The sequence below is a fragment of the Pyrus communis genome, chromosome 16 (assembly GCF_041283825.1).
Source record: "Pyrus communis isolate YQ-2024b chromosome 16, ASM4128382v1, whole genome shotgun sequence".
Lineage (NCBI taxonomy): Eukaryota > Viridiplantae > Streptophyta > Magnoliopsida > Rosales > Rosaceae > Pyrus > Pyrus communis.
This window is the reverse complement of record NC_142580.1, coordinates 25,878,849-25,892,739: the sequence shown is the minus strand read 5'-3', so window position 1 is coordinate 25,892,739 and position 13,891 is coordinate 25,878,849. Positions and strand designations below refer to the sequence as shown.

The 13,891-nt window shown below is 38.2% G+C and overlaps 1 protein-coding gene across 1 annotated transcript; it reads right to left on the bottom strand.

Moving 5' to 3' along the window:
- Positions 1-10,662: 10,662 nt before the first annotated feature.
- On the bottom strand, positions 10,663-13,014 carry LOC137732878 (PTI1-like tyrosine-protein kinase At3g15890). The gene is made up of 4 exons (XM_068472135.2): positions 12,889-13,014; positions 12,523-12,679; positions 12,166-12,428; positions 10,663-11,521 (listed from the first exon to the last, which is right to left on the bottom strand). The coding sequence occupies exons 1-4, from the start codon at positions 12,939-12,941 to the stop codon at positions 10,819-10,821; spliced, it is 1,176 nt and encodes a 391-aa protein (XP_068328236.1). The 5' UTR covers positions 12,942-13,014; the 3' UTR covers positions 10,663-10,818.
- Positions 13,015-13,891: the final 877 nt, after the last annotated feature.

Sequence of the window (13,891 nt, the reverse complement as noted above, 5' to 3'; positions counted from 1 at the left end):
CACAATTAGGCTCATGATTAGAGACATTTGATCAAATCCACACATCATATGGTTGATCATATCTAAGTGAAACAAACTCAAGAAATAGGTAGATGGATGAGTATAATCTGATTCAACAAGCATGGCCTTGGGTTAGCAATGGTAAAATCGAATCCTTAGCTTCATCTCCATTGGTACTATCTAATTTTATTAGCTGTTGATTCATTCATTTTGTGTTTACTTCATTTCCTTATGCTTTCAAGTTACAACAACAAATCTGCCTACATTGATTAGTTTTATTTCTCTAGTAAAGAGTTCTTGCAAAACAAGTGAGTATATAGGTCCAATTAGTCCCTGTGGATTCGACACCCTTACTTGTGCCATTATACTAAACCTATTTTAGCACTAGGAAGGAAAACCCTCAACATTGATCGATGAGCGGATCTTCAAGGGCTTTTGGGCTTAATCTTGAAGAATGATTGGATGTGTGGATTTGTTAAGGTTGTTGATCCAAAGGGCCGTTGAGGCTTGATCTTAGGATGAACGGATGATGAACGATGAACACTTTCTTCAAGGGTCGTCGGGGCTTGATCTTGAGTTGGTGGAAGTTCTTCAAGGGGGCCTTCAGGGCTTAATCTTTGAAGGTTGATGAACGGGTCTTCAAGGGGGCTTTTGGGCTTGATCTTGAATAATGGTTGTGTGGATTTCTTCAAGGGCTTTTGGGCTTGATCTTGAAGGTTGATGGATAAGCGGATCTTCAAGGGCTTAATCTTGAAGAACGATTGGATGTGTGGATTTGTTGAGGTTGTTGACCCAAAGGGCCGTCGGGGCTTGATCTTAGGATGAACGGATGATGAACGATGAACTCTTTCTTCAAGGGCCGTCGGGGCTTGATCTTGAGTTGGTGGAAGTTCTTCAAGGGGGCCTTCAGGGCTTAATCTTTGAAGGTTGATGAACGGGTCTTCAAGGGGGCTTTTGGACTTGATCTTGAATAATGGTTGTGTGGATTTCTTCAAGGGCTTTTGGGCTTGATCTTGAAGGTTGATGGATGAGCGGATCTTCAAGGGCTTTTGGGCTTAATCTTGAAGAACGATTGGATGTGTGGATTTGTTGAGGTTGTTGATCCAAAGGGCCGTTGGGGCTTGATCTTAGGATGAACGGATGACGAACGATGAACACTTCCTTCAAGGGTCGTCGGGGCTTGATCTTGATTGGTGGAAGTTCTTTAAGGGGGCCTTCAGGGCTTGATCATTGAAGGTTGATGAACGGATCCTCAACACTTTCATGTAGCTTTGAGAGTGAATCACCACCATCCAATTTTTTTGTAGAAGTGAGTGGATGTTGTAGGTGAAGTGAGTGTGTGAGGTTGGTGAAGTAAGTGGAAGTTGTAGGTGAAATGAGTGTGTGATGTAGGTGAAATAAGTGTGTGAGGTTGGTGAAGTAAATGGAAGTTGTAGGTGAAATGAGTGTGTGATGTAGGTGAAATGAATAAAGGTTGTAGTTTGAATACATTGATCAACATTTATTTCACTGAAATTTCAATGTCTATATTGATTCTTTCTATTATATCTCTTTTGTCCCTAACGAACACTAAATCCAATTGCCGTAACATAGTTGTTGTAGAGATCAGAAACTTCCTTTTCATTAAGTACAACGTTTCCCAAGAAAACGTCATCAGAATTCTCCGTTCGATTCACAATGACTGGGTCATCTTCTCTATTATTTTCTTCATCACTTTTTATATAAATGATTAAATCTTCTTTCTGATTATTTTCTTCATCACTATCGGTATCAATCAATACTGTACAAGAAAAATTTGTACGTAAATGAAAAATCTTTATGTAATTGAACGGTTGAATAATAGATGCAAAATAGCAGACATATGACAGCAGCCAAATAACAAGTTAAAAATGAAAAGAGAAAATGAAAAAAAAGACAAACCAAATAGGTTGATAGGTTAAATATTTTACCAGTATCCATATTCTTCCACTTGGTGAAGCTTTGCTTTTTGAGAATGGTGCAGAGCCTACTTTTAAGGTTTCAACTAAAGAAGAATATGAGTTAGTTCATGAAAACTAAATCTCAGGAACTTACGCAAGCTGGTAATCAAAAGATAAAACGAAACTCAAGATAAAAAATTGGAGTCAAATTCAAACAAAAAATTCCAGTACCAGTAGCCTGAGATTCTAGGTTTTGCAGTTTGTGGATTTTAATTGTAGGGAATGCGATTCAAGAGAAAAGGAAGCGGCAATTTTTTTTGCTTTTGGGAGAAAAAAAGAGAGTGGAATACGAGGGGCAGCAGTTATTGGTTTTGGCAGAGGACTCTAACGGCATTGGGGAAGATGAAAATCTAGCTATTGTTTTTTATTTAATAATTATTATGCCACGTGTCATGTATTTATTGGTGGGTACTACCAACTGTTAATGTCACATGGTGGTATTGTACCATCTAATAATTTCTCGAAGTAGTGATGGTTTTATTATCAAAGCCAGCTAGGCATGCATGGTTTGTCTTTATTTTTTTATCTTTTTTTATTAGAATAAAAAATAATCCCCTGTTGTAGCCTATTTTATCTTACTAAGGGGAAGAGGTTGATGGTAAGGAGAGAGAGAGGAGAGCTGTGTTTGTAGAATCGTAGGGAAATGTGTGTGTTTTTTCCTCCTATGTGGTGCCTTTATTTATAGTAATAAGAGGAAGAAGAAATCCTTCATCCCTAAGGAATCCAAGTCCATATAGGAAAGAATGAAAAGAATCAAATTTGATCTAGGATTTATACAATCACACTTAAACTAGGAAAGTTTATAACACTCCCCCTTGAGTGTGTAAATACTCAAGGTAGATTGGCATCACGTAGAAGTTGAGGAAGTCGACTCGTCGACACTGATTATGGGAACAATGCTATTCTCAATAAGGTAGGAACTTACATAAAGAAGTAAGTCTCACCAAAAAAAAACCCTAAGGCTATAGCAAAAACCCAAATAGGGACAAAATCCATAGTCTAAAGAAAAATGTGTGAGTAATGCAAAGTCAAATGAAACGTCTATAGGACGTCATCAACGATATGATCAACCCAAGGTGGGTGCTTTGTTAAAACCTAGTTAGGTAGTAAAAGCCCAGTGGGAAAAATGCTCCTAATAATAGAGAAAAAGAGTACATTAAGATCAACCAAGTATACTTTAGGATACTCCCCCTGAGTTTGACACAATTCCAAAGAGAACTAGCAATGTTACAACTAAGAAAGTTTACGCATACCAATTCCTTGAACAAGTTTATGAATTTCATCTTCGGTAGTGGTTTGGTGAAGAGGTCTGTCATGCCCCGATCCCGATATACGTCCAGGATTGACACGTGACGTCACCAAATACCCGTATCTCTATCTTATACCGCCTCCAGGATATGGGCAAAGCACAACTCGAGATCCAACTGCGTATACTTTATGGCTATATCTAACCTCCTCGTTAGACTTCCTACGTACCCTAAACAATGATCAAGCCATTCGTAGTTCGTCAATCACTACACTCAAACGTTCATCAAATAAATGACTATGTCCAAACATAATACCATGATTCAGGCATGCAACATCTCAAGGAATATTCGACGAAGCACAATAATATTATCTAGTCATCTTGCCATGCACACACACATATGTTTTCCAACACCATTCAATATTCACAGCAATCAATAACACATATAATACATCGAAATGCAAGGCTAGAGTAACACAATTCAGCCAAAGCCTATATCTCTGAGCTGAAATCGAATCTAAGTAACCAAAAAGTCAAATGATGTGATTTTGGACCACTCGACGGAATCCAAACAGGATACGAATCCGAACCATTCAACGGAATTGTGGAGTATAAGGGATTCTGGACTTCTCAACGGAATCCGACTGGATGTGTTTCCGAACCATCACTCAATGTAATCACGGAGTAGAAGGGATTCCAGACCTTTCAATGAAATCCGAGTGGATGCAATTTCGGACCATCACTTAACAGAATCGTAGAGCACGAGGGATCCCGGACCTCTCAATGAAATCTAGACGGAGCAGGGAATTGGACCACTCAATGGAACCCCAGCAGAACCCAGTTCTGAACCACTCAATGAAACCAAGCGGAAGTCTAAGAAGCATAACAACGGCTCGAAAAAATAAGGCATGAATCAAGTTACTCAATTCATGAAGGCTCAATGAAATGAAAAAAACACAAGTACTAAATTGAGAACAGGTCACAAAACGAGAAATGAAACAATATTGAAGCATCAAATCCCCATCACAATGGGTTAATGGTCCACTACTAGCCCTCACATTTCATAAGAAATTCAATATGCATTTCAAATCATATGTCACAAATATTTCCAATAAACAAGTCGAATCACATTTTCAATAGAAAACACATTTATAGAACCAAGTCATATCCAAAAAGGATACTAAATATGGAATAGGGTAATAACTATACCACATGTATTAAAGTCACTCACATTTCACCACATCATACCAATCCCTATGAATTACAACGTAGGCACCGATACTATCCACTTCTCATGGCCACTAACTAACATATCATGCAAGCATATATATTCTATAGAATACTTCTAATAGGATTCTAGGATCACATGGTCATAACTTTATCATTCATATTATCAAGAAAATAACTAAACACATATATATCACCATATGACGTCCCATACACGTAAACCTAGGTATATATAATTTGGGATAACTCACTAACCAATATAGGCCCACTAAACCTTACATAATCTCTAGTAATACTAATTTTAATATTTAAGATCAATTTGTAGCATATTGACCAAAAGTCAAGCCTCTAACAAAGGTGGGGTCCATGACCTTATACAAGTCAATCTGGAACATCCACCCATGGATTTCTGATCCGTAACTTTCCAAGGTTCTCATTATCTTCTAGAACAATATTCTAAAATTTTGGAACGATCCAACGATCGAATCTTCGCCAATCGCTAAGATTAAGTGGCAGTCAATGTTTGAGTTTACAGACTTAGAAATCCAATTTGGGCAGATCCATACATCGGATATCCGATCCATAATAAAGTTTGGTGACGATCCAACGGTCAGATCGTCGATTCATATAATGACGAAGTGGTGGTCTCTATCAAAACTATAGTCATATGACGAGATTTCATCAATTGAACGTCACATATGGAATCAGGGTATCCAAATTATTCCAGGAAGGGCAGGTGGGGTCTTAGCCCACACACTGCCTCGACATGCCAGAAAATTCAACTATTTCCAAAAGTTACCAAAATTTACAAATTTGTAGATTTTAATGAGGGGAGCAATTTTCATACTTATGGCCAAATCCAATTTGCCCGGGAAAGGTCCCAAATTGGCTTGCACCCATCAGAAACCCTAGAATAGGTGAGCTTGGATTCTCCTTCCTTGGTGTTTTGATTCCCCTACCACTGGTTGGGTCTTGTTCCTGGGTCTAAGGGGAGTTGATTAAGGGTGGTGGTGGGTGGTGTAACTCACCAGAACGACGGGATCGCCGTCGAGTACCTCCGGTGCTCTGGTGAAGTTCCTTGCGATTTTGTACCTAAAACCCTTCGATCTTGGGTGTGATTGATAGAGGGGAGGTTGTGGAAGAGGTTGCAAGTGGTGGATGGGGTGAGTTTGGCATGAAAAAATGGCATAAGTGGCCGGAAACCACTCCGGGTTGAACGGGTTGGGTACGTGTGGATGGATCGATAGGACATAGAGGTCATTTCTCTCACTTTTTGATTAGTCCCCCTCCCTCTCACTAATTTATGATTGGTCCTTAAATAATAGTCTGATTGGGCCTCTTTCCCACAAGGTGGGAGTTTAATTAATTTATAATCTAAATTTAATTATAAAAAATAAAAACATGAATTCGAACGCCCGTAACTTTTCCGTTATAATCTCGATTCGTAAACGGCTTTCACCTATGCACGCATGGTTTTGAAATCTATTCAAAAACATTAATTGTGACCTTGAAAGTTCAATGAATTTTAATGATTAATTTCCAAACTTCAAACTTCGTAACCAGTTTAATTAAAATCTAAATTCAAATAAATTAATATAATTCCTGAAAAATAATATAAATCTCAATAATACAAATACATAAATTATAACAGTGAAATCCAGGAACGAGATTTCACAAGGTCGGCCAGATTGTCTTGTGAACGGATTTGCATGACTTCAATCTTCTGATGCTCTTGTTGTTGATGTGAGAAGAAGAACTTCGGCACAATGTGCTTGGTGTTGTCTCCTTTAATGGAACCCTTCTTGAGCTGTTTGATGCATGCTATGCTGTCTTTATAGATCATCATCAAGATGTCAATGATGGGGTAAAGATCACAGGAGCGTCGAATATGACTACAACTGCTCTCAACCGAAAGCATTCCCGAGTTGCTTCATGTAAGGCGATAATTTCAGCATGGTTAGAAAAAGTGGCAACTAAGGTTTGTTTAGTTGACCTCCAAGATATTGTCAAGCCTCAAACGGTAAAGACATAACCCGTTTAAGAATGCGCCTTGTGCGGATCAGATAAGTATCATGCATCGGCATAACCAACAAAGCGAGAATCGACTTGAGAAGCAGGAAGTACGACATCACTCGAGGATCCATAGGGATAGAACAAGCCTAAATCCGTAATACCCTTAAGGTAACTGAAGATGTCTTTAACACTAGTCCAGTGTCTGCGTGTTGGTGCATTACTGTATCTTGCTAAAAGATTAATAGTGAAGGAAATGTCGGGTTTAGTTCATTGAGCTAAGTACACTAAAGCGCCTATCGCACTTAGATAAGGAACTTCAGGCCCCAAAATCTCTTTGTCATCCTCCTTCATACAGAAGGGATCTTATTTTGCATTTAGCGATCGAACGACCATAGGAGTACTCGAAGGCTTCGCTTTATCTTAGTTAAATCGGCGCAACACCTTCTAGTTAGTTTGATTGATGTACTAAAATTCCATCCGAACAATGCTTTATCTCGAGACCAAGATAATATCGAGTATTTCCTAGATCTTTCATCTCAAATTCCGACTTCAAATGCGCGGCAGGCCATTCTTGGTGTGAACATGGGGTAATGGATGTTTAACTTCAATCTCAACTGACTTGCAATAGTCATCAAAAGTGTTAGATGTGAATTTTCTAGCATTACCCAATCGAATATATTTGATTGGATAATCAGGGTGGTGAGCCCTAAGCTTAATAACATGAGCCAACCGTTTGGAGAATGCAATGTTCCTTGTGGACAACAAGCACACATGTGACCAACGTGTGGAAGCGCCAACCAAAACCATAAAATATCTAAATGGTCCACAAAAAGGGTGAATCAGTCCACAAATGTCCCCCTGAATCCTTTGTAGAAAAATGGGAGGATTCGAATGAGTCTTGTCATAAGAAGGCTAAGTAATACGATTTCCCATAGAACATGTTCGACATACGATTCCTTGGAGCAAACCTAAGGTTTGGGTTAATGGATGCCCGTGTGATGATTTGAGGATACAGCGTATCGCTATTTGTCCAGGATGTCCTAAACGATCATGCCAAAGTGTAATTTTGTATGCGGTCCCAAAGGTAAGGCCTGCCACATGGTGGCTCTCTATGGAGCGTATGGTCGTAGTATATAGACCACTCGGGATATGTTTCATCTTCTCTAGAATACGCTTCTAGCCATATTCGTAGAAAGTTATGCACATAAATTAAACTTCGTTTTCTACGTGGGTTTCAGCGTGGTAATTGTTATCTCTAATGTCCTTAAAAATCAACAATGTTCTTCCGGAACGTAGAGAATAAAGTGCCTCATCAATGGTCAAGATTGTACCATTGAACAACATTATATGTGCCTCACCAACAAATAATCCAAACATAAAGGAAAATTGTTCAAAATTAACCAAAAAACAAAAGGGGGGTTCAGCCACTTGCATAAAGTTTGATTCAAATTTCTTATGACGAGAATAATATTCAGTTACAACCTTCTGGGGTGCTCGACAAACATGGGACCAATGGTCTTTTGAACCATAGTGATAACACATATCTGCATCATGGTTTCAAATGCTTTGCCCTTATTCTTGAAGTTTGGGGCCTTGGGAGCGAGGTTAGGGCATTTCTAGGCTTTGTTTCCTTTCTTAGATGGGCCTTGGCTCTATTGAATTTGACGGGGTGGCTTCTGGTTGCCCCTACCACACCTCTATTGGCATTTTGGGTGTTGGTGCTATAGTGTGCTTTAGACACAACAGTCGCCTTAATAAGTCGAGCTTGATGATTTTTCATCAACAACTGATTCTGCTTTTCAGTGAAAATTAAAATAGAGATCAAATTTGAGAAGTCAGTGAACTTATGAACTCTAGATTGTTGTTGCAGGACAATATTAGTTGCTGAGAAGGTCGAATGGTTCTTCTCTAGGAAATTTTCTTCGGTCAAAGTTTTTTTACAAAGCTTGAGAAGTGATCAGATTCTATGAACTTCAGAATTATATTTATTCATAGACTCAAAGTCTTGGAAGCGCAAATACTGCCAGTCATGTCTTGCTTCAGGCAAGAAGATGTCCTTTTGGTGATCAAAACAATCAGCTAAAGCGACCCATAGTGCTCGTGGATCATTCTCAGCAAGATACTCAATTTGCAATGCGTCATGGATATGTCTTCGGATGAAGATCATAGCAATGGCTTTCTTAGCTTCACCAATAGGGTTGTCCGCCTTATCTTCAAAGGCGGGATGCAAATTCTTTGCAGTGAGGTGGAGCTTCACATCTTGGACCTACTTGAGGTAGTTCTTTCTAGAGACCTCCAAAGCAGTGAAGTCGAGTGTGTTCAAATTCGTCATGTTCCTATCACAAAATAGATGGACAAGATGTGGTTAGTGCGATGGAGAAAAATATTAATCCATTCACACAAGAGTAAAACATTTAGGTTCTAATAGACATGTATTGGTTAAAATTTGCATGAGAAACTTCAAGTTTTCATGGGTGATGTTTTTAAGGAAAACTTAAGGTTTTCAAACAAGGCATGATTTTAGAAACTTCAGGTTTCAAAATAATTATGAACTTGAGGTTCATATGTTCTTGCAGACAAAAGCAAATATATATATATATAGAAATATGCAACAAGAAAATATGCAAATAGAGTTTCAGGTCTATAATTGTAATTGAAATAATTATTTGGACTTCAGGCCAAATTAAAAGTGTGGGTGAAAAAATATAAAACCCAAATTGTCTAAAAATAGTAAACAATTGAAGCTCCGGGCCCAAAAACATAGGCCAAAGCCCACAGGTGGGTCAAGCAAATTGGATCCATGTGGCCCAAGCCCAAGAATGGGCTAGGATAAGCTTGGGGGGATCAGGCCCAAATAATATAGTGGGCTGCAAAAGGAGTCGAGCCCAAAACAGAGGCCCAAACTGGGGGCCAATTGTGTGTGACGCGACACGAGGGAACACAGATACTCCAACGGAGCTGGGATTCGGTGTGACATACAGACGCAAGGACACTATAGCCCTATGGGCTGGCATTGGGCCGGGCCTAGGAATTGGGCCGCATCATGCGAGCCCGTTTAAGAAAAAAATAACTTTTTCTTTGCAGGCCGAGAAGGCCAGCCCTGATTTGGGCTTTGGGTTTAAGCGAAAAACACCCCAGCCAGAGCTGGGTGCAATTACCGTTGATTAAGGCCGGTGCCGCCACTATAGGTGGTCGTGTTTTAGAAGATGGTTCTTGGTGCAGGGCCATGAGCAAATTCCTTGGGATGAAGGGAGTACCTCGACATTGAGGGGAAAGAAAGGGAAACCCATGAAATTCAAACTGCAATTTAACCCAAATTTGGTGGAATTCTTCTGGAATTCAATGATATTGGTTCAAAAATCACGACACCATGTTGGATTTTCCCAAAAAATTGCACAACAAGGCCGTGGTCTTACTTCGGGCGAGTTGGGTTTTCTAGGTTGGACGCCATAAGCGTCGGGTTTCAAGGAGCTTGTTGCTCTGTGTTTGCTCGAGGTCACGGGTTCGAAGAACCCAGATGGCATTTTCAATTTTTCTCTTTTTTTTTTTTTTTTTTTTTCAAATTATAAAATTCAATTATATGCATATACAATTTAATAATTTAATGCATGTACATATATTTGATGCAATTCATGGCAAATATCAAATTCACATAATTTAACAATTATGAATATAATGCTTACACAATTTATGTAGAATCTGAAATTCGAAAAACATAAAGTTGGGTCATGCATTATGGTGAATGTTCATGTTATCAGTGCTGCAAAAATATCGAGATAAAAACCGTTGTTTTGGAAGAACCTGATTGCGTGATGATATGGATGAAATAGTTTGATGCAAAAAAAACTCCTCGTCAGATTCCTAAGCGTAACTAAGGGGAAGGGGCTGGCATCAAGGAGAGATGTGTTTGTAGAATCGTAGGGGAATGTGTGTGTTATTCCCTCCTATGTAGTGCCTTTATTTATAGTACTAACAGGGAGAAGAAATCCTTCATCCCCTAGGAATACATGTCCATTTAGGAAAGAATAACTAGAACCAAATCTAATCTAGGATTTACACAATCACACTTAAACTAGAAAAGTTTATAACATCCTCATTTTTTTAGATGAATTCAATGTCAATTTATTATGATTGATTCATTATGTGGCTTACCTCAAATCAATAGGACACAAAATCAAATAATTTGGTCAAAAGATAATGGCAATCGCATATTATAACATCTTTAAATTTGCGTAAGGACCAAGGGAATAAAAAGTCTGTCAAGCCCCTCTCACAAATCAATTTCTCTTGTATGGAAAACAATTGCTTGTTGTTCATATTGACAAATCAAGAGCTATATATAGATGAGCAAAATCAAATTAATACTCTCTCACACATATTTCGCCGTTCTCTTTCCTTGTAAGGATCCTGCATTTTCTGCACCTCTATAGCACTGAAAACTCCATACCCGTTAGTACTTTCGTCCGTCCCTCCATCTTCATCATCATCGGTAGCTTGGTCGAGGGCCAGAAGCTCCTCCTTGTATCTCACACTTTCAATTCTCAATGGTTTCATCTTGATTTGAGCCTCATACCCTTTTAAAAGATCTACCACTTCCTTAATCTTGAGCCTTTTCTCAGGGTCACTTTTCACACAAAGTGCAGCAACATTGATAGCTTGCTTCAGTTGGCCTTCATCAAAGTTTCCTCTGAGTCTTGGGTCTGCAAGTTCCTTAAGTCTGCCTTTGGTTATAAGTGGCTCTGCCCACTCAGTGATCGTCCTCTTAACTCCGCCAGGGAGTTTTTCTATGGGCTTTCTTCCAGTTACGAGCTCTAAAAGAAGAATCCCAAAACTATAAACATCACAGCTCTCTGAGACTTTTCCCCACATGGCATATTCAGGTGCTAGGTAACCCAAAGTTCCCTTGACTCGAGTAGTCATGTGGCTCACACCTTCGGGGATTAGCTTGGCAAACCCAAAGTCTGCAACTAGTGGTTCGAAATCTGAATCCAACAGCACATTGCTAGCCTTTATATCTCTATGAATGATGTGGGGTGTCACCTCATGGTGTAAGTACCTACAAACCACAAATAGGATGGGAATGCACAGGTTAAACAATTGTCAAATCATTTTTATAGGCAAAATTAGTGTAGCATTTGGGAAATTTGGTTTTTGCTTGAAAAATTGTGAAAAATGATGAAATTATTATCTGCCTCACATTTACTTATTTCTTTAGACAAACCATCTATATAATAAGTATTCTCTAGATTGTGATTATAGACCATACGTTTGGGCGAAAATCAACACAATCAATTGTGTTCATATTTCCAGTCTAGTAAGGTAATAATCCTATTTAACCAAACAGTATGTCAAGAGAACATTTCTCCTCAACATGTGATCTAAAGACATAAGCATCTAAATGCTAGAAAAATATTGAGGGTTACTGTTGGTTACTTTTCTATTGTGCATGCTGATCCAATTATAAGAGAAAATTGACCTTCAAATTTCATGTGCAAGAGATGTCAATAATATTCCAAATGGTTCTTAACTGCGTAATTATTATTGTATTTGTCAATTTCTTAGTGAGTTGGAGGGCACAAGTTGGTGGACTCGATCAACCAACACTTCCATATATGATTTTGATCAATCGTAGCTTCAAACTAAACCATGCATGTGTATATAAATAATTAAATGTATAACTTATGTTATACTGCTGCTTACAGGAGGCCTTCTGCTGAGCCAATAGCAACTTTCATTCTCCTTTTCCAATCCAGCCGAACTTCACTTGCAAATTGGCCATGCAAGTGAGAAAGTAAACTAAGATTTGGCATGTAATCATAGACAATAAGGCGTTGATCTGCCCCAGCATAATAGCCCCTAAGTCCCAACAAATTCTTGTGCCTAACCCTTCCAAGAACTTCTACCTCAACTGCAAATTCCATTTCAGCTTTTGAATTCATTGCTTTCAACTTCTTCACAGCAATCTGAATATAAATTATTTACTCAAAAATTATATATAAAAAAAAAAGGGTAAGTAGCGTATTAGGATACTAATTAATTAGTTTTCTTTTTCATTACCTGTAGACCATCACTGGTCTTTCCCCAATAAACACTTCCAAACCCTCCCTCTCCAAGCAAATTGTCATCACTAAACCCATTCGTAGCTGTATGCAACTCCTTGTACGAAAATATTCTCCATGATGTGTGACCTGCTCCACCAACTTCCCGAGTAGCCCTAAAAATACCAAAGCAAAACTTAATTTCTGGATTTTTTTTTCCTTTTTTCTTGCAGAAAACTTAAGTTCTCATAACAAAATGTCAATCTCAGCTAAACTAGGCCACCTAGATTTATCGCATAAAAAAAAAAAAAAAAAAATTAGCCTGTTTAATTTTGAATTGGGATTTAGGCAAAAAAGAGGAAAAAGGTCGAAATTTTTAACATACCTTTCTTCGTCTACCTTCTCTGAACTACAGCAAGCACTCACGGATGATCCCATAGTATGGACTTGGGATGGGTACTTTAAAATTTGAGTTGATCTAATTATATAGTAAGCTTGCTTAAGAAATTATTCAGTGTTAACCTCTTAAATTAACCATATTAGTTGTGTTCTGGCTTATATATAATATCATAGATGCGACGTAAGAGCCGACCTGGGCCGGCATGTGTTGAATATCAAGTTGCTTGAACGGTTGTAACTAAACTTGATAATAAAATGAAACAAAAATTTACCATCCAGATATTAATTAATATAATAAACCATCCTGCAATATGATGTACTAAATTACCATGTGACCTTCAGGACATAATATCTCTCATACCAATTTGTTAATTAATTGAGTATTTGTGGGATGGTCCGTCAATAATATGTTAATTACTTCAGGACAATAATATGTTGGAGACTAGCTTTGAAATTTTCTCTTACCATTTTGTACGAGAATTGAATTTAATCGGCTTGAAGATATATGGGAGATATGGGCTAAGTGAGTCATAATAATGAGCTATGGAACTCATCATTCATATGAGTCGAATATGAGATATCTCACTTATAGATGAAATAATACTTCTAAACCGTAGTGATAGTGGCTATAGAAGACATTATTAGTTTGACATCTTTATTTAAAGGAGAGAGAAGCAAATTTAGGATCTCGACTAATAAAACGAGGAATTTAGCAAATTTGGTTAACCAATGTGCTCTAATCTCTGCACCCAAATTCGAACGTTCTTTTTCACAATTTGGTCTTACCTGTTCGTGCTAAACCAATTCGTTGAAGAAAGCTTCACTAATGCCAAGCCGGGCGCCATAGACTTTGATAACATGTCCCAATCCCTAATTCAGGATAACTATTCTATTCTTCGTAAACAAAAAGTTAAATTAAATAAAGCAAGGATTTACTTGACAGCATGAGATATACACACATATATATGTATGAACTCTCTTGACTTTCA